The 21,968-nt window shown below is 44.5% G+C and overlaps 1 protein-coding gene across 1 annotated transcript in view; it reads right to left on the bottom strand.

The window, feature by feature from the left end:
• PARD3B (par-3 family cell polarity regulator beta) overlaps positions 1 to 17,369 on the bottom strand; it is a 2,182,026-nt gene extending 2,164,657 nt beyond the window's left edge. Inside the window, exon 1 of the mRNA XM_078680290.1 lies at positions 16,725 to 17,369. Within this exon, the coding sequence (XP_078536416.1) occupies positions 16,725 to 16,844 (120 nt within the window). The 5' untranslated portion in view covers positions 16,845 to 17,369. The remainder of the gene's footprint in view (positions 1 to 16,724) is intronic.
• Positions 17,370 to 21,968: the final 4,599 nt, after the last annotated feature.

Below are 21,968 nucleotides of genomic sequence, written 5' to 3'. Positions count from 1 at the left end.
TGCCTCTGCTCAGCCTGAAGTCAACTGACTACCATGAGTCACCCCACATTCTGTGACGTCATACAACATTCTAAATATGCTCAGGCTGAACAAAGAGGTAAGACAGGGTGGAAAGGAGGAAGACAATAAATAACCCTACAACATATCCTCTTTCTTTACATGGGAAAAGAAAGGAAAAAGAAGTAAGATCAGAGTACAAGATAAAAAGAGTAACAATGTTAAACGTAATAATACCCATTACGTAGCATGCAGAAATGCAATGGGGCTATGACATTACACGCAAGAAAATGCGGAAAGAAAAACAATAATGCAATACCATGAAAATGGAATAGAATGACAGGAGAAAATGTAAAATGCAATATAATAAAATACAAAAAAATAAACAGTAATAAACAGAGGAGAACGTAACGCTACAAACAGCAAACAAATGCACTACTGCAATCAAGGAGAAATGTAGCAAAACAAAGGCAAGCACACCATCCCCCTTTTTCACAAGGGGAAGGCAAAACAAAAGGAACATGTGCCGAAAACACACACCCGAAGTGACAAACCCATCTCGGGCAAATAAACAACACATACCGAACTTGTACGCCTGACATCAAGGCAAACCCTACGTAAAGTGAAATGGAGCAAACAATGAAACAGCGCTGCAAACAAAGGGACCATAACGCAAAAACTAGACCAAAAATGTATGTATGTGTAACGTAGCAAGTAGGCAACCCTCAAGAACATCACAAAAGCAAAATAGAATGCCTACACACACCACGAAATAAGGGAAAGAAATAGAATATAAAAACTACACAGTAAGTGTGTAACGACTGAAATCAGTAGTAAAAGAACGAAGACTAAAACTGCAAAGTTAAGCAAAATGTAGCATATCTTCAAGTAAACAGTACAATGCATGTGCACCTGACGTCTCAGGTAAATCAACAGATCTAGCGTAAGAGCCAATAACCGGAACACAGTGAACCAACACTGTAAACAATAGGTCTCTAAACGCAACCGTAGAAAAGTAAGTACATAGTCTGTAGGCAAGTAGAACAGAAAAGAACAAGTACGCCTACACCTCACTCAAGTTTAAAAGACGTAAAGAATACCAGAAACGCTATAAACTGTCAGAAAACCAGGAAGTAAGCCTGTAGCTGAAAAGGGTGAAAGTCCCACTCATTGTAACGTATGCACTCACAAATAACTGTAAATTTCTTGCTACAGTAACAATATAGTACGAAAATAATTGCACAGTAATTGAATGGAAAGAAAAGTACAAGTAATAGAATATATCACAAGCACAAAATAATGTACTGTAGACTACAAGCTGTGAAGAATATAAGAAACAAATTAAAATAAACAAAGTAGTCACCGTAGTCATTAGGATGCAGGAGGGTATCTCAAAACAATAGAAGTAGTCATCGTAGTCATTTGAATAATGGGAGACACAAACGGCTCCGTAGGAATCCCCTTGGGAAAATGTAAAAGAAAAATTAGACAGTACCTTGTTGGAGAAAGACATTATTTTTTTCCAAGGTGCCAGAAGTAAGTAGTAATATGTCCAAATGATATAAGTCAGGACATTACCCAACAGGCAGGGCATCAAAGAGGAACCAGGAGTCGAATAACATGTAAACCGCCGCCCCAGTAGTAAAAGGACGCCGCGGAGGACGTTATTGGCAGGAAGACAGGAAAACAGGCGCTTCCAATGTAGTATAATGCACCCGCCAGCCACAAGATGGCCGCGTGCACGGTACGCCGTGCAGGATGGCTACCAGCATGTGCATGCTCCCGAACAGTGACAGAAAGAAGAAACATTGTTGAAGGAAGACAAATCCGCGCGGATAAGGCATGAGGTAAGAAGGTACCTCGCGGCATGTTCAAAAGTCGCAAGGTGCCTGCAACTGCCACAGCGACAATAACTGTAAATGCCATGGCGCTCGCCCTCATACGAACAACATGACAAAATCATCTGACTTGAAACTTTACGCAGCCCTCAGTGTTTTTGAAGGTAGCACAGAAGTATCAAACGTACAGTGCCCGCAGTAAAGGGAAAGCCACACGTTAACAGCGGAGCGAAAAAGAGTACACGGGCATCTTCAATAAGTGGCAAAACTGAGTCAGAAGGGTTGGCACATTGCTCCACATCAGGCAGGCAAGGAGGCAATAGAAAGTCAAGGGCACTGGTGATTTCTCAGGAAAGATTCTTGTCTTGATTCAAGCACAATTCCAAATACATATTTGCCACTGTTGAACACTGGTGCAAATATAGCAGAATGCAAAGAACAGCTTATTGTCAGGGTCCAAACAACACAGAGAAACGCAGCAGGGTGACCAAGCAAACTGCGTCTATGTTTGAATCGAAGTTATCCGTTTGAATTACTCCAGGCATCTAAGGCATTACTGCATGTAATCTAATCACATACCAAGAGTTTACGATGAAAAGCCAGCTGGAAAGTAAAAATCAGAATAAGACTCACCAAGCCTAAATTGATGTTAGCAAGCCCAGGTGAGGCTGACCGGTGTCTTTTGGTCACTGGTGGGGCTGGGGCTGCCAAGAGGTAACGCATAGATGATTCACGCTTGGGTTCTTTGATGTAGTTGCAGTATATTGTAGGTTTATGAGTTGCTGTAGAAGGATTTCTTGAAATGTAAGCCCATAGAATATAAATCCACGCAGGGTTAGAAGACCAGATCGTCGCCAAAATGTTGTACTATGAAATCCACAGGAGGCCAGGTAGTGGTTCCAGGATGTAGTTTAGTAGATGGATCAGTTACAGAGGTGATAAGGTAAGTAGCCAAGGTAGTAGGTAGGCCAGTAAGTAAGATGGTTTCTAAGGCCCCACCAGGAGCAGCTTGCCTCTGCTCAGCCTGAAGTCAAATGACTAACATGGGTCACCCCACATTCTGTGACATCATACAACATTCTAAATATGCTCAGGCTGAACAAAGAGGAAAGACAGGGTGGAAAGGAGGAAGACAAGAAATGACCCTATAACACTTACCCCTATGGTATCCTAAGGGAGACTGGGCACTCGCTCTGCCATTCACCGTCAGAAAATATACATATAGCTTACTCCTAGTAATCAACAAGGGGCCCCATCAGAAAATTCGCAAAAGGACAAATTGGGGGGAGATCATACGCCCAACTGGAGCGGAGTCCCACATATCTTGTCCAGAGAAGCAACAGCCTACTCCTAGCAACGAGAAGAGTCCACCAAAGACAGAAAAACTCATAATGCTTCTGACAAGGAATGCGGCTGGGCTATCAAGACTAATAAATTCAGAAACCACAAAATCACTCTTAATGGCATCTGATGTACTCTGTCTACAAGAAGCGTGATCATTAACTCCACTAACAATCACTTTCAAGGGGTCCATCAAGCAGCAAAGAAAACAAACATCTTTGGGAGGCCATCTGGAGGCTTGTCAATCTATCTTAATCTCAACCTGAAACTAACAATAACAAAAATCCCAACTCCAGGCGAGATGCTTCAAGTGCTCTCATTGGAGAGACTTAAGGCAACAGCCTACCGAATTAGGATCCTTTTGATTAATGTCTATTTTAACAGCTTCGGCTCGTGCGAGCTAAAAGACTGAGCCAGCTGAGTGACAATTTGGAACAAATTCATTGTGATCATGTAAACTATGAAATAATAATCTGTGGTGATTTTGACATCTAGGATCAACCACTGCCAGCTGCCCACACCTAAATCCCTTAAGCATACAACTAGACAAAAACCTTAAGTAAACATGGGTTGAAGCCCACACAGAACACAACAACTGACAAATTTGAGCCTTCACTCCAGTTTTTGAAAACCTTCAGGGGGGTAAGCACTATTGACTATGTTTTTGCCTCAGAAAATCTTATGGAACACCTCAAGAGCTTTGTAGTACCTCCCTCACACGAGAGTGATGATTTTCCACTCTGCACAGTTTATAACCTCAACGCCTCTTAACGAGAAGGCACAAGGTACTTGGTAACTCTCTCAATGACAAATCTGCATTCTTAATCCAGAGAATAAAATGGGGTCCAGTCAATCTGCAGAAATTAACTTCATGGAACGCCACTACTGGTCAGTCCCGGCAGGCCCAAAGTGGCAAATATCTACTAACCCATTGGGCATATATAACCAGGGGCATCCATAAACTACTGGATTACTCCGCAGGTCATGGGCGATTTTGGTCATAATCCTCTAACAAAAATCAATCTATTTTAACTATCTCATAGCTCATCTGTAAGCTGATGAAGGCAAGCAACAAAACCCAGAACCAACAAATCAAAGCTGTTGCAACTGGAACTTCAAGATGCAAGAAAACAACACATGCAACTGGTAAGGCAGGTGAAAAATCAGCAAAGGGATAAGGAATGGCAATATGTTTCCATGCTCATGAACAAGCACAATCAGGCCGACCTAAGGAGGCATATCTAAAACAAAATACGCCAGGATGCTACTAGGTGAAATGTGATCGATGAAGCTAGGAGGGCCTTGCACGTAAACAAATTATATGGCGAACAACCAAGAGTTTTCTCACCTGAAATGTTAGACTCTGTCAACGACCTAAACAGCTGTGTTCCTAAGTATATGATATATAACATCCAAAAAGTGGTACGTAAAAAAACACGAGCTTCAGGTGCACCATGCCCAAATGGGCTCCCAGCTCAACTGTTCAAAGAGGATTCAGCACTATGGCCAGCAATACTTTTTCCCCTGCTTAGCACATGTTTTAAGTTCCACCAAATTCCCAACAGCTGGAAAAGATCAATACTGCATCCAATTTCTAAAAAGGGTGAGGGACAACCCCATCAACTACCACCTGATTGCCTAGACATGGGCAACAACAAACTTAATAATCCTGTTTGGCAAACATGCTTTAAACCCAATTCCTCCACACTGGATAACATAGTCACTTTATCTTACCTCGTCCACCAGGCGAACAGCCAGCAATCTTCAGCCCTTTATGCATACTTTCTGGATTATTTGTTGGCGTTCAAATTTTTGGATAGGGGCATTCTATGGAGCAAACTCAAGGTGTGGGATATCCCAAGCGACCTGCTAGATGCCATCATGTCATTGTATTCATCAACTTGGGTGAGGATCATGCTTTCCGACACCGCGTTAACCAGGAAGATCAACACTAACTAAGGGCTAAAGCAAGGATGCGTCCTAGCTCCAATGCTGTTTAACCTATATACAGCAGATATGTTTCTGGCATTAAACAATGCCAACTTAATTCCCCCCAAAATAGGAACTAAGATCACAATATTCCAGGATGCGGACGACATTGTCCTGCTTGACAACTCAAAAATAAGAATCCTGAGAGCCCTAAAAGCCCTTCATACATACAACACGGCAAATAAGATGATAGTTAATGCCTCGAAAACAAGGATGAAATCCTTCCGAAAAACGTGCAAGCAAACAAATAGTAACTGGTCTCTTGGCCCCTTAAACATAACAGGAGCAAAATCCAATAACTATCTGGACATATTGTTCTCTGCAAATGGTTTACCTAAAACACATTTAACTCACCAAAAGGATATGGCTGCACTAATTACCACCAGACTCTGCCAACTGCCCTCTGCCCTTAAAAGCCGCACGTCAGCCCCAATACGAAAAGTGCTCAGGGCCGTATTACCATCTGCAATCATTTGCGGGAACGAGGCCTTCCCGGGCCAACTCATCAAAACTATGGAAAAACAACAACAAAAAGTCTTTAAAATAGTTCTACGGTTCCCTTGTTACAACAGGGTATCTCTCGTGAGACCTTATATACCAATTAAGGACACAGGTCTCATAATCTAGAACCTTTTGGTGTCAGCTTTCCACGTTTTTAACCTTAATACAGGTTGGCCTACATTGAATATTTTGGTCGGGTCTCAACCTTGTATTTTTTAATTCTGCACACACATATTTTGCACTTTTTTGAGTTATACCACTGTTACACTCACCACCAACCCGCTCCGCTGTACATCAGGCGTTGTAGCACGCTGGGGGGGCATTCGGCCACCCCAGCGGGGACCCAATGATGAAGCATGTCACCAACTAGTGGTGAGTGAGGGTCCTTTTAACACAGAGGTTTACTTGCCCTTCCCAGTTGGGTGTGAATACCCCACGTCTACTGGGTTGCAACCTCCTGGTTAATAAGATTTTTGGTCTGCATAATCTTGCAGCTGCCTGAACCGGATGGGGGCCTTCTGATAAACCTGACACCTTTACACTTCTTTTCTGTTTCACGGAGTATTTATTCGTACACTGAGTCACTCCTTAGTTGTTTAAGATATACTTGTTTGGGGCATAGGAGTGGTTACTCGCGCCCTTTCTCTCCTGTTGATTTATTTGTATCTCTCGTGGGACTCAAATTTAGCCTGTAGGGCATTAAATGGGCCCGCATGGGGACCTTTCTAAAATACTATTATAGATGCATCTCGGCCATGCCCTGCACCCTGAAATGTATCCTTCGGAACATATTCAAAACTAAAAATAGTCCTCGGTCCACTTACTTAACAGTGGCAGCAGCCACTCTCCAAATAGATCTGACCACACTAAATGCTACTTCACTTACGCACACAGCAGTGAAAAGCATATTGAAAAAACAGATAAAATCCCTCTTGAAGATCACAGACATGGTAAACAGCAAGTCCACTCCGCCACAAAAGGCCCTGGCAGACTCGTACAACAACGACTGCCATGCTGGCCGCCAGGCACAAACATATCTTAACTGCACAATCGGGAAAGCCTCCCTAACCCAAATTATGGCTGTGAGGAAGCTGGCATTTCAAATCAAAGATTTCAATCCAAACTGGCCGCTCCTCTCCAATATTGTCTAGTGCAGGATGTGCGGCTACAAATCTGAAACTTTCACATACATTGCTGCCCGACGCTGCTCCACTTACGGCGAATATACTTAAAGAAACTATTTTTTACCCATCGCATAAGAACATGCAACAATGTAAAAAGAGCAGGACTTCAGCACTGGATATGATGGTTGTTGTTTGAGCATTAGCAATATTAGCTACAGCCAATACTCCTGTCACACAAACACACCTGTATCAGACCTCGCCCTCAGCTGTCTTTACTGCTCTCTCTGTGTTGACTAAGCTCTCTGGACTAAGTTATGCTTGGAAGACAAAAATGAAGAAGAAAGATATCCAATTAGGTCAATGCGCAATGACGTGTCATAATTTGAAAATATCTAGTTAAAGGATGGCTACCCCATTTACTGCAAGGCGCGATTAAAATGTGCATTTGCTTGGTGCTGTGTGTCATGATGTAACTAGAAGTGCCTTACAATTCTTCCACTGTTGAGATGGCTGGTTAGGAGCAGTGGAGGTTTACTCCAAAACAAAGCATGAACTCCAAACAGCTCTTCTATCTGAGGCGAGGAACTGGAAAAGCAAGATATTCTCTCAAAGTACCAAGGATGTCAGACTAAAGGGAATCTTTTTACAGAGTACTTGTGGATACACTTCAGTACATACTCCACTGTAACTGAGTCTCCACCTCAGAATTCAACTGAACCAGCATTGTAGCTCAGGAAGATACATTTTGTAGGTAGCTGCGTGGCAGATGTATTTTGCCAATGCTTCTCCAAAACGGCTAACAGACCACTAAGGAGTACTTAAACATCCAAAACTAACTTCTGGACCATTCCACTTCTTCCGTCACCAGCAATGCAGAAGAACACGACATGCCTGGTAAATGACCCCTTCCTTTTGTTACTTCGGTATTAGCTGCACTGTGTTCAGCATCCTGATCTTGACTGCTGGAAAGTTGACAAGCACATGGAATCAGTTACGAAGACATTTATATTTGTGAGCCACAGTGGGAGAGCAGCGCATGTGTCGGCACGCCCTCTTATTCACTGGCAGCTAGGAGGCGGGTGGAATGCAGCTTTCCTTTCACAATTAGTCAAGTTGATATGGAGAGCAACCAAAATAGGAAAACAAAATGAACTCAAAAAGTTAGGGATCACAAAAATAAATAGTTCAACACATTCACACTCTAAAATCCCTCAAGGAGCTTGCTGTGAGAAGGACATGGGGACTGGTCTTGGACCCACCTTACAAAACCAGGATCTCACAGAATTACTGCTTTATACACTTTTCATGTCCCGTTGACAACAGGTCCTCTGTTTATTTGGAGTTAAATGCAATTAGGTCTATTTTAAACGAAAATGCTTATTCCTTGAACTCTGAACTTTATGTGTGCAGTCAATCATCCATCACTGTCATGGCAGGCTCATCCTCCAGGCTCCCTCACTGTCCCCAAGTTCCTCAGTGTTGACAGTGTTAATGATGTTCCAGTCAGCCATTCCTAGTTCCTGCGGACCTCTGCAGTTAAAAGATGTGTACCATCTCTTATCTGACTAATGACAAACATTTCAACAAGACATCGCACTAATGCTTCTGTTATTCAAGTGTTGTACCGGGTTTGTGCCATCGCTCACCAGTCAGACCCCCACATGTATGTTCAACCTATTGGTAATTAAACAAGTGTGAAATGTGTCTGGCCTTAAAGTGTGGAACAAGCTGTTAGAAAACACTTTTCTTGGCATTGCTGCATAGAATCAGAGGAAGATGACTAAAAAAGATGCTAACCCAGGCCAGAGGCTGAACCTCATGCAATAAAATACAAACACACCTTTCACTAATTAGTTAAAACATATTGCTGTGCTTGGGGCAAAACTTCTGCCAGACATTGCCACTGTCCAGTATTTTCAGATCATTGACTGCTTCCACTGCCTCAAAAACGTGTTTCTTGCATGAGTGAGTAAAGTTAACAGTTTTTAGTAGAAAGGCGCTATTAAAAAATATCATCAAAAAGCATAATAAAAACACAAACTACTAATCAGCGGTTTGCCTGTGCTCCTGCACCCAATACGTGATTTAAGCAATTGTGAGCAGGCGGTTTCCGAATTTGTGTTAGCAAAATCGGACAGTAGAAGGCGTGATTCTGGTCCTCAAAATGTATTATGGCTCAAGTGAGTGCGAGTAAAGGTGGACACACGCATACTACAAGGTTAGCAAACTATATAATTTAGAGATTAACTGGGGTAGCGCATGCGCACACACACATGCATCAAGCAATGTGACGGAAAAACTATTCAGGATACTTCATAGCAACATGTCATGGGGCAAGTAGTTGGACGGAAGACAGTCATAGGAGCCCTTTCCTCTGCAACATGTGTCATTGAGCCAGCAGGGAAGAGGGTGCACGTGTGCGGTCTGCAATACATGTTAACAAGCATTTGCAATGCAAAATAGGTCTCCCATTTATGAGGTTTTCATAACTGTGACACCTATTGCATTGCAAATGCTAGTTTGTAAAAACGCCCATGCTGCACTTTAACTTTAATGTCAGCCGTGAACCTTTTATTTAGCCGAGCCGTGTCTAAAGAAAGGGGCGAGGCCGCCATTAAAATGAAAGCGCGGCATGGGGCAATAAAAATAAAAAAAAGACAACAACACGCGTCTGTGTTTGGAGCAGCAAGTAAAGCAAAGGTACGGCCGCCACTATCAGCGTGCCATGCTATGTAAATAAAAAATGTTGTGAGAGAGCATGTCCAGGCAGGCCGGATAAAACCATTCAAGAAAAGAACATTAAACTGTTAAACGCAATAGTGTTTGGAGGCTGTACTTAAAACCTACCGAACAACTAGACATGTAAAACGGTGTGCCCTCATGGAAGGTTACAAATGTAGACAAGGTGGTACTAAGGAGAGACTAACAAGCCTATTAACAAATCAGAAGCCAGCGTTTACGAAGGACAATAACACAAGCCAATAAAAAATATGGGCGGAGAGTGGGTGGGGCTTCAAGTCCATACTCTAATACAGCATGCCTCGCAGAAGAGAGCCTGTCCTGCCCAGGCTCGACCTAAAAAGGGCCTTCCCATCAGCAACATGGATTTAGTGATTGAATGAGAAGGCATGAGTGGATGTGAGCAAGTATGGAAGATGCATTCACACAAACTCTTCCTGTCACCAAAAAATATCATGGCTCAAATATTGATGGGGAAAAACTCATGCAACAGCAAGGTGCAATATATTCTTGACAAACATGACAAGGAAAGCACACACATGCACGCATTTCTAGATAGTTAACTAGTGCTGTGTAGCTAGAGTGTAAGATCAAATGCACCAAAATAACCTCTTCTTGCCAGCAACAGGTGTCATTTATGTTATGTTGGGAGAGAAGGAATTCACTGAAACAGCAACAAGAATCAGCAGTCCAGTACTGCGGACGTACAGCACACAGAAGCATGTTCTGTCAGCATCATGTGCTGTAGATTTAGAGAATTAAAGAGCAACTACACAAAGGGGCACTTCCTCTCTTCAAAGGGTGCTGTGGGTTCTAATTGAGAAAATTGAGGAAAATAGAAGAGAACTTCCTGCCGGCAACATGTGTTATGGGTGACTTGAGAGTAAGGGTGGGCAAAGAATTCCACTCCCCCAGCTGAGTTTTTCCCAATCTGCGCGAAGTTCCGAAAAACTCCATGAAGTAACGTGGAGCGGACTTTTTTCTCTCAAGCGGCTCACCAATAGTAAGTTGGCGAGCGCTTGTGGGACAAAATTCACGCCTTAGACCTCCTCCCGGCAAAATGTCTCATCGCAGGTGATTGCGACTGCTCGTGTTGAGAAATCTGCTATTTACGTTAGGGAAGCTGTCACTCTAGTAGAATGTCTACTCGAGCTGTAGAAAGCAGTAGCGCCCTCTGGCACAACGCATAGTGCCGTTCGCGATGATTTTACAGCGCGTGGCAAACTCCTGGCGCTGAAAAGCAGTGCGAACAGCAGGACTTAACAGACTCTGCGGAGCGTGGCAGAGTTTTTCTGCCACTTCGCAGTGTTCTGCGGAGTAAAACTCTGCTAACTCTGCCCAGGCCTAGTGGAGAGCCACGTATGAGGACTGTCAATGCTGAAAAAGTACAGCCTAGAACCCCAAGAGGCACCAAGAATTTAGTGTGTGGGAGTAATTGCACAAAAAGCAGCGATTCTTTTAATCAACGAGTGCAAAAGAATGTTTCTGAGAATTTGTCAGCGAGGGAAAATGCAGTTTTCTGCTAGCAACAGGTGTCATTCATATAGTGTGGGAGAGGGTACACATACACGGGTGCATATTCTGCCATCAATAGGTGTCATGGATGTAGTGTGTGAAAGTTAATGCAGTTCCCTGACAGCAATAGGGGTCATGGATCTAGTGTGGGAGAGTTGAAGCAGTTTCCTGTCAGAAACAGGTACCCTTTGATCTAGTGTGTGAAAGATAATGCAGTTCCCGGTCAGCAACAGATGCCATGCATCTATTATGTGAGAGTAAATGCAACTCCCCGTTAGCAACAGGTATGGTAGATTTAATGTGTGACATTCAATGCAGTTTCCCATCAGCAACAGGTGTAGTTCATCTAGTATGCAAATGTGAATGCTGTTTCCTGTCAGCAATTGGTGTCATGGATAGAGCATGTGAAAGCAAATGCAGTTCCTTGTCAGCTGCAGGCATAGTAGATCTGGTATGTGACAGTAAATGATGTTCCCTGTCAGCAACAGGTGTTGTGGATCTTGTGCCTGAGAGAATGCAGTTTCCTGCCATGAGCAGGTTTCTTACATCTAGTGTGAAAGTGAATGCAACGACAGTTGCAGAGAAAATGTATGCTGTTTCCTGTCAGCAAAAGGTGTCATGGATCTAGTGGGTGCGAGTAAATGCAGTTTCCTGTCAGCATCAAGTGTTGTGGATCTAGTGTGCGAGTCAATGCAGCATTGTGTCAGCAGCATGTGGTGTTGGATCTAGTGTGAGAGTGAATGCAGCCTACTGCCAATAGGAGTAGTCATGGATCTAGTGTGTGAGAGTTACAGTTTCCTTGCAAAGAGTAGGTGCCATGGATCGAGTGTTAAAGACTGAATGCAGTCAGTGGCGTAGCAAGGTCAGGTGGTACCTGGTGCAGAAAATTTCTTGTCACCCCCGCCCACAATGAAAGTATTAAAATAAGGAGAAAAAATAGATAGTTACACATATTTTTGCCATTTTGTCACCCACCTCAGTGCCATGTTGTCACCCCTCCTCAGTGAAGACACCCGGGGTGGCCCACACCCACCGCACCCCCCTTCCTATGCCACTGAATGCAGTTCCCTTTCAGCAACAGGTGTCCTGGTTCTAGTGAGAGTGAATGCAGTTCCCTGTTAGGTGTCCTGGATCTAGTATGTGAGAGTGAATGCAGTTCCCTGTAAGCAACAGGTGCCCTGGTTCTAGTGTGAGAGACTGAATGCAGCTCCCTTACAGCAACAGGTGTCCTGGTTCTAGTGTGTGAGAGAGTGAATGCAGTTCCCTGTCAGCAACAGGTGCCTTGGTTCTGGTGTGACAGACTGAATGCAGCTTCCCATTAGGTGTCCTGGATCACTTGGAGTCTAACAATCTACTCCATGATTCCCAAGCAGGTTTCCGTCCTTAATTTGGGACGGAAACAGCTCTCTTGGCAGTGACAGAGGGCGCTCGGAGGTATTTGGACCAAGGCGGCACTGCAGCAATTATTTTGCTGGACCGCAGTGCCGCCTTTGACACTGTGGATCCTAACATCCTGCTCTCCCGACTAAAACATCTTGGGGTGACAGGTCTGGCTCTTACCTGGCTGAAATCCTTTCTGAAATACTGATTTTTTCAGGGCTCGGAGGGTGCTACTCAATCTAAACTATGGGCCCTTAGCTGTGGGGGTACCTCAAGGATCTTCCCTAAGCCCCACGCTTTTTAATATCTATATGGAGCCATTAGCTGGGATAGTGCTTCCCTTCGGCATCGAAATAGTCACCTATGCAGATGATACCCAATTGGTGGTTTCTCTCAACCACCTTGAGGGATCATCCAGCACTCTGGGCAGCTGCCTAGAAGCGGTAGCCGACTGGATGGCACTCTCTCATCTAAAGTTAAACGGGGAAAAGACTGAACTGATGTTCCTGGGTAAGTCCCGGTCACCCAGAGCAACTTTGGGATGGCCGACCTGTCTGGGCACTATGCCGGTGCCGAAAGACCAGATTAAGAGTCTCAGAGTGTGGCTTGATAGCACTCTCTGTTTCAATCATCAAGCTATCAAGCTCTCTGCCACCTGCTTTGGCCTGATGAGGCTGTTGAGAAAAATTCTGCCTCTTCTCCCTTTTCAGGCTCGTAGGATTATGGTGCAGGCTTTTATCTTGTACCGCCTAGACTACGGAAATGCCCTGTATCAGGGTGCACCAATGGCTACTATTAAAAAGCTGCAGGTGACCCAGAACTGCGCGGCCCGTTTTCTTTTGGAGCTGCCTCGGAGACAGTCGGGGTCAGCTGCCTTGAAGAAGCTTCACTGGCTGCCAATCCAGGCCAGGATTCGATTTAAGGTGATGTGCATAGCCCACAAAGCTATGTGGCACTCAGGCCCTGCTATGATTCGTTCTTTAGTGACTCCTTACCTCTCTCCTAGAACCCTACGCTCTAGCACAGCCTTTCTTGTAATCTCACGGAAAGTACGAAAAGCCAGATGGGGAGGTCGCTCCTTTTCATGGAATGCTGCTACCTTTTGGAATTCTCTGCCACCCAATTTGCGCAGCGAATCTGATCTACAAGTGTTTTGCAGACTTTTGAAAACTTTTCTCTTTCACTAATTGTACAGCCAGGTTGTTGTTCTGTTCGTCCGGTGCAAGCGCTACGAGGCCTTAGGGTAGGAGTGCGCTATAAAAAAATCGAATTTCATTTCATACTGTGTGAGAGTGAATGCAGTTCCCTGTTAGGTGTCCTGGATCTACTGTGTGAGAGTGAATGCAGTTCCCTGTTAGGTGTCTTGGATCTAGTGTGTGAGAGTGAATGCAGTTCCCTGTTAGGTGTCCTGGATCTAGTGTGTGAGAGTGAAAACAGTTCCCTGTCAGCAACAGGTGCCCTGGTTCTAGTGTGAGAGACTGAATGCAGTTCCCTTTCAGCAACAGGTGTCCTGGTTCTAGTGTGAGAGTATGAATGCAGTTCCCTGTTAGGTGTCCTGGATCTAGTGTGTGAGACTGAATGCAGTTACCTGTCAGCAACAGGTGCCCTGGTTCTAGTGTGCGAGTGAATGCAGTTCCCCGTTAGGTGTCCTGGATCTAGTGTGTTAGAGTTAATGCAGTTCCCTGTCAGCAACAGGTACCCTGGCTTTAGTGTGAGAGACTGAATACAGCTTCCCATTAGGTGCCCTGGGTCTGCTGTGTGAGAGTGAATGCAGTTCCCTGTTAGGTGTCCTGGATCTAGTGTGTGAGAGTGAATGCAGTTCCCTGTTAGGTGTCCTGGATCTAGTGTGTGAGAGTGAACGCAGTTCCCTGTCAGCAACAGGTGCCCTGGCTCTAGTGTGAGAGACTGAATACAGCTTCCCATTAGGTGTCCTGGGTCTGCTGTGTGAGAGTGAATGCAGTTCCGTGTTAGGTGTCCTGGATCTAGTGTGTGAGAGGGAATGTAGTTCCCTGTTAGGTGTCCTGGATCTAGTGTGTTAGAGTTAGTGCAGTTCCCTGTCAGCAACAGGTCTCCTGGTTCTAGTGTGAGAGTATGAATGCAGTTCCCTGTCAGCAACAGGTGCCCTGGTTCTAGTGTGAGAGACTGAATGCAGTTCCCCGTTAGGTGTCCTGGATCTAGTGTATGAGAGTGAATGCAGTTCCCTGTCAGCAACATGTGCCCGGTTCTAGTGTGAGAGTGAATGCAGTTCCCCGTTAGGTGTCAGAGATCTAGTGTGCGAGACAGAATGCAGTTCCCTGTCAGCAACAGGTGCCCTGGTTCTAGTGTGAGAGACTGAATGCAGTTCCCTGTCAGCAACAGGTGCCCTGGTTCTAGTGTGAGAGACTGAATGCAGTTCCCTGTCAGCAACAGGTGCCCTGGTTCTAGTGTGAGAGACTGAATGCAGTTCCCCGTTAGGTGTCCTGGATCTAGTGTATGAGAGTGAATGCAGTTCCCTGTCAGCAACAGGTGTCCTGGTTCTAGTGTGAGAGACTGAATGCAGTTCTCTGTTAGGTGTCCTGGATCTAGTGTGTGAGAGTGAATGCAGTTCCCTGTCAGCCACAGGTGTCCTGGTTCTAGTGTGAGAGTATGAATGCAGTTCCCTGTCAGCAACAGGTGCCCTGGTTCTAGTGTGAGAGACTGAATGCAGTTCCCCGTTAGGTGTCCTGGATCTAGTGTATGAGAGTGAATGCAGTTCCCTGTCAGCAACATGTGCCCGGTTCTAGTGTGAGAGTGAATGCACTTCCCCGTTAGGTGTCCTGGATCTAGTGTATGAGAGTGAATGCAGTTCCCTGTCAGCAACAGGTGTCCTGGTTCTAGTGTGAGAGACTGAATGCAGTTCTCTGTTAGGTGTCCTGGATCTAGTGTGTGAGAGTGAATGCAGTTCCCTGTCAGCCACAGGTGTCCTGGTTCTAGTGTGAGAGACTGAATGCAGTTCCCTGTTAGGTGTCCTGGATCTAGTGTGTGAGAGTGAATGCAGTTCCCCGTCAGCAACAGGTCTCCTGATTCTAGTGTGAGAGTATGAATGCAGTTCCCTGTTAGGTGTCCTGGATCTAGTGTGTGAGAGGGAATGCAGTTCCCTGTCAGCAACAGGTGCCCTGGTTCTAGTGTGAGAGACTGAATGCAGTTCCCCATTAAGTGTCCTGGCTCTACTGTGTGAGACCGAATGCAGTCCCTGTCAGTTGTCCTGGTACCAGTGTGTGAGAGTGAACGCAGTTTCGTGTCAGCAAGAGGTGGCATGGACCTAATGGTACGATCCTGGTTTAATCCCACACCAACATTTTTTTTATAATGGGAGGACAGCACATCCAGAGTAAAGAAACACGAGGTTCCTGAACCTTGGCCAATCAAGTCTCCTGACGTTGTTGTGGAAAGAACACGTGAGTTTGCATCCTACATGTTCAGCGGATGAGAGGACACGGAATGGACGACGTGTTGTGCAGAAATATTACATTAGTGTTTATGTTTTGAAAAACAGCCGCTAACCAGAGTAGATTTTATAAAGCGTTTCCACGGTTACTGTTAATACGTGGGCTGGCGATGCCGACATTACATTTGCAACAATTTCACGAATATTCTGCAAATATGTATTCCACGTGAAATATGCATATCCTACAAGGCATTAGCCCTTCACAATGATTCCTAGGGGCGAGAAGAAATTGAATTCTAAATTAAAGTAAAGCTCGAGCATATGCTTGTCCACGAGCATTGCAGGTTAGCCAGGATCACTTTGCATGCTGGGCCTTGTAGTTTCTATTTACACACAGTAACCAGGAACTGTAGGCGAGAGTGCTTGCTGTGCGCAACAGGTGTCTTGAAACGCCTGGCTGGATACAATAGTAACACGCCGGGAAACAAGAGGCGAAGTGGTGGTGTTCTGGTGTTACTACATCAAAAACACGTGACTCATGATTTCATTATCTTACTGGACCATGAAAACACCTGTTGAATAGGAGTACAGTGATCATATGTAGCATGAAAACAGTACAGGTAGTCTGCGGAGCATACTTCAGCATTAACAGGTTATGTTACTCTTGTGATTAAAAGTATCTTAATCTATGCAGGGCTGGCTTTCTTTTGTTTTTAGACAGTCGACTGACAATAGTGAAATATTTACAAAGATGTATCGAAAAACAAGCATACTTGGGACATTTCCCACGGTAAAGTGCCTGTGCACAGAAACGCGTCTGGTCTCAGGCACCTCAGAAGCAGCCGGTTTACAACAAAAAAACACTCGTCATTTTTGGGCGGGCTGATCTCTCACCTTATCCTTGGTTTTCAGGTACCTCTGGGCAGCCTGCTGCGTGAAGTCCCCCACCGTGAGCTGCCCATCCTTGCAGGGCACCACGATCAGCGTCCTCCCGAAGGCGACTGTCACCTTCATGGCTCCGTCAGGAGGAGAGGAGCCCGGGGACCATCAGGGAGGTCTCGGAGGGACTCTAGAGGGGGCTGGAGGTGACAGTGGAGGGAAAGTGCACCGGGATAAAGAGGCTGAGTACCGTGCGGGGAAGGGGGAGGACGCTACAGGTGAGAATCAGCAGGGGCATACAGTGCTCAGTTTCCTGTGTAGTGCAGTGTGCAGCGGCTCAGTGCAGTATAAGTGCAGCCAGGGGCAAAGGGCTATGTGATAAGGAAGGCACGCACAGGACAGCTTCCTCTGAAGTGTATGGGGCACTGGACAAGGAGGGAGGGGCTGAGTGCTGTGGGAGGCACGCACAGCACAGCTTCCTGTAAAGTGAATGGGACACTGCTCAGAAAGGGCGGGGCTATGTGGCTTGCATTGAGGGGAGCAGCCCTGACCCGTGAGAACTAACCCGGTGCTCGAGGGATGGGGCACTGTGGGGGCTGGGAGCCTTGTTCCCCCGCCAGTTATTTTAATGAGCCCTTCATTGTCTCTAATTTCAGTTTCTACTTCTCTTATAGTAGTATCCCGATGTGTCCAGGCTGACCAATCAGATCGCTTGTTGTTGCCTGGTCGCTCTTTCTGCTGAATCTGCTCAGGGTCGGGAATGTGAATGAGAGAAGGGGGAGAGAAGCTACTCGAGATTAGGAAGAATATGAAGCAAAGCGGTTTCAGAAGGAAGGAGGGGGGTTACCGTGTGAGAGAGCGCCAGGGCTCGCGTACAGTCATTAGGGCGAATGGTTTTGGGCAGACCTGTCCGTCTGTTCTTTCACGTGCTCCTGTTTAGATAAGGTGTCGACTCAACACAGAGCGAGGCAAGCGTCCCCGTTTTCCAGTGCAGGATTAGTTAGCAGTCGTGTCAGAAAGTAATGTAATTCTCATGAGTGATACTTTGTGTAAATGTTGTTGCCTTTAATTATATCTAGTGTCTCCTTGTCTGTGTTTTCTATGTTGGTGGGCACTGCCAAGGAAGTCGTTTTGTTCCCAAGAGTTGAATAAAGTTGTAGCCCTACTTCTAAGTTTGTGGAATGACTTGGTTTTAATTTTTTTAAATCTGGTCACCCTAGATGGGAGAAGGGTAGAGGTGCTGCACAACGAGGACCGTGCAAAGGAAAACTGTAGGAGAGTGGAGAGGGCTGCACTTATTGGAGCAGAATGATAAACTAAAGGGGGGGTACGTGAGGGGCATGCAGGACATGCATCACAGGGGAGAGTCCACAGAAAAATGACCAGGGATATATGTGCTGGAGGAGGAAGAAGGCAGGGATGAGATGATCAGGAGAAATGGAACAGGAAGTACAGGCACATCTTCAACATTCGCAGGTCCATACAATAATAGGAGCTCACCCAGCCCAGATATTTACGTGGGGGCTGTAGTACTAATAGGAAATGTGACAAACAGGACCAGAAAGTGGGGGTGCTGCCATCAGTGTTACATAGCTGAAGTTTTAGGGATTATGATAAATCCCAGCGTCACACAAAGAACAAATGTAGCAAATCAGCCACACCCATTGAACACGAGAGTAGTAAGACAGCTATATGTACAGTATGTTAATTTTGAAGCACATTTTCGAAAATATGAATAAAGCATGGCGTGGTAGTGCGCTGTCATTTACAAAGGGCGTATTTTTCATTGAATTTTGCTCCTAGAAATGTCCACTAAATCAGTATTGGACAAGCTGATTTAATGGCAAACCTATATGGCTCACAAACAATAATGTGTTGAAATTGGGCTACAGGGATTATTTATCATTTGTGTGTCACATAAGTAAAGTGTCTTGATTTGTTTGATCCTATTAAAATGTTTGTTCCATCACACTTAAAAATTGAAAATAAACAATGTGCCTTATTTCTCCTGTCCTCGATGCGGATATAGTTTGAAATATTTGTAGAGTTCAATTGCAACTCTTTACATTTTATTGTGTTAGAAAAAATGTGACATCCTACATACCATCTTCCTTTCACACTCCTTTTACACCAGCAAGATTATTACATAGTTCATGTTAGAATCGGGTCTCTAGTTGGCAGAGGTATGCCCCCTGTCCAAGTATGGACTGCAGTTCTAGTCAGGGTCAGTCAGTCACACATTTAAAGCAGCCCAGGCTCACCCTCTGCTAGCTTGGCACGGAGAAGTCAGACTTAACATAAGAGGCAATATGTAGAGCAGTTGTGGATACAGTAGCACAGTGAAAACACCACAAAAAAGACTCCACAATGAGATATGGAAATACTATCGCCTTTGCTCTTCAAAACAAGATAAAACAATAAGAATCTAATTTAAACTTCTCAAGTTACAAATACTTCAAGAATGTACAATGCTAAAAGAGCCCTTGCACTTTTAGTAGGTTCTTTACGGGTATGCAGGGGAATTGACAGTGATTCACTCTGTGGATTGGAACCAGACTTTATCCCCGGGTCAGCGCGAAGCAATGCTTCCAAAGTTATTAGAGTTAAAATGCAGTTATAAGCAAAAACAATGTGGACGGACCCACTGAAGAAAGTTTTCAGGACTCACTGTTGTGATAAACAGTGCCAAGACACCATTCGATTTTGTTAAAAGACCCCTCACACCAACCTAGCTGGTGCCATGCTTCATCATGGGGGTTCCAACCAGCTGGCCAAATGCTATATGCTACAATGCTACAACTCTTGATTTTGGCAAGGATTCCCAGAGATATTTTTAATTAGCACTACACCACTTCACACAAGTACACCACACAAGCTCCGCTGTAATCAGGCGTTGTAGTACAACTGGGGGGCATTCGGCTGCCCGGATGGGACCCCCATGATGAAGCATGACACCAACTGGGTTGGTGTGGGTGGGTTCTTTTAACAAAACCTAATTGTGTCTTGGCACTGTTTACCACAACAGTGAGTCCTGAAAAATTTCTTCTCAGTGGGTCCATCCACTTTGTTTTTGCGTATATCTGAACTGGGGATAGGGCTGTTCCCCACAACTTCCCCGCTCTCTCCTTGGTTTATATGGCTAAAATGCAGTGAAGTGCAGATGCAAAATACTATAATTGTAGGCAGGTGGGAAACAGGTGCAAAGTATAAAAGGGTACCCAAAAGGCATTGTAATCTTTCACAATTACTGCACTGTAGTGAGAAGGATGTTGATTCTTGGAGCTCAATAGAGGAAGAAGAGAGAACGGTTTTGCCGACAGAGGATGACTCTGAACAAAGGAAAAGGTTTATGCTAGGTACAGGTCTTTCAAAGAAGTCTTGCTTGCTTTAATTATCCAGTTGGACTCTGTACTAAGCATGTCTACACAATTCAGTGGTGTCCTTCCTACCCACATTCAGGTTTTATGTATCTTATACCTTGTAGCTTCTGGTAGCTCCCAATACACTGTTGCAGTTGCAAGTGGGACATCCCAGATACCATAATGCAGGTATTTTCTTGGCACAATTTTGGCAAGAATTAATTCACACCTTGCATTTCCAAGCATCCTGCTGAATTGGAAGCTGCAAAAATAGATTTCTGTGCAATTGCACATTTCCTCCAAGTGATTGGATGTGTAGGCAGTATACAGTCTAATTTGTCCGCCCTCTGAAACAGTATGTTATTCAAAGTAGAAAGAGTCAACATTCTTTAAATGCCCAAGTGGGGTGTAATGCCACATTTTTGATCACAGATCTAATTGCACTTATGATTCCAAAATCTGTAGAACATATGAGTTACTAGGAAGAGGAAAGTTTGAAGATGGTTGGTTGTTAGGAAATTATTAAAAAAAAGTATAATCTCAATGTGAACATTTGCAGTGGCGGCTCCTCCGCTAAGGCGGAAGAGTGTCACCCAACTGCTATTTGAACAGTGAAAAAATAATAATAAAATGATAATAACAAGACGTTATTATCATTTTATTGTTCTGTGCAGGACTGGAGCCAGGTCGGGCAGAGCTAAGCAAATGGAGGAGTGGTTTGCACTCCCTAAATGCTCATGAATGGTTGACTAGCCCTCTTGGGCCAGCCAAACATTCATGAGCCTTTAGCATGTTTTCCACATGGCTGTGTTGCACAGCCTGATGGAGAAGGCACTGCCTGAGCAGCCAAACAGGCAGCTGAGACCATTCACAACGCTTTCATAATGCTGCTCATGCAGCATCAGGATTGGCTGGGAGTGTCTGCTTCCTGTGCTGGAAGAGGATGGAGGGGAGGTGTGTTGCGGTGAAGGGAAGGTTAGTTTATTTTTTCTATCCATTCCCCCTGCCTCACCACTCCCGTTACAAAGCGGCCGCCACTGGACATTTGGGTATTTGATATATTCTAAAAAAAGTTTGTTAAATTTCAGACCATGGATCAATACTCTATACTGTCATCCCAAAACCGTAAGCAAATGAGGTACAATGCTGTTCACAAATAAATGATTCTGATGTCTGCCTAAATATGGGGGTGCCCTAGTGCATGATTCAACAATGTGCAGCAAACCCATAGCCACTAGTGCAATGTAATTTAGATATATGTAAGAGACTCACAATTGACCCTGCAAGTAATGAATCTGGTTAGGATGATCCTCCTTGCCTAGCACCTCCAGGATTTGATGCTGAAAAGAGATGCAGAGGGACGTGTGTACAGGGATGATATTACAAGCAACTGCATTACAGGTATACATCATATGCATATTTCTAAATATATACCAGAGAGCATTGAGTAGCAAAAAAATATTTTTCTGTGTATTCCAAGATTAATTTGACAATGAAGCATATGTAACTTTTATACATTTTAATCTGGAATAGGAATCAAATGTAAATTTATACAAATATACAATATTTTCGTCAACTTCTTGAAAATAGTGTAATTGTATGCTTTACTGTTAGTGCCTATAAGTAGTTGGTCTTTCTGTAGACCTCTGTGTGACTTTGTCATTCTCCACTCAAGCTTCTAGTGAACCTTGATATAGCTGGCTCACCTGTGGAAATACTTCTGACACTTTCACCCTTCTCATATTTACCAATCAACCTTGCTGCTCTAATTCCTACTTAACGTGTTTGTAATTTGGACTAGGTTCCTTGCTGGTCCACCACTGCGGTTTACTAATCCCACGTGCATGTTAGCAGTTCTCCAACACATAGTTGAGATGGCTATAGCCTGCATTTCAAAGAA

Source organism: Lissotriton helveticus, chromosome 3_1, assembly GCF_964261635.1.
Source record: "Lissotriton helveticus chromosome 3_1, aLisHel1.1, whole genome shotgun sequence".
Classification (NCBI taxonomy): Eukaryota; Metazoa; Chordata; class Amphibia; order Caudata; family Salamandridae; genus Lissotriton; species Lissotriton helveticus.
This window is presented reverse-complemented; position numbering and strand designations above follow the sequence as displayed.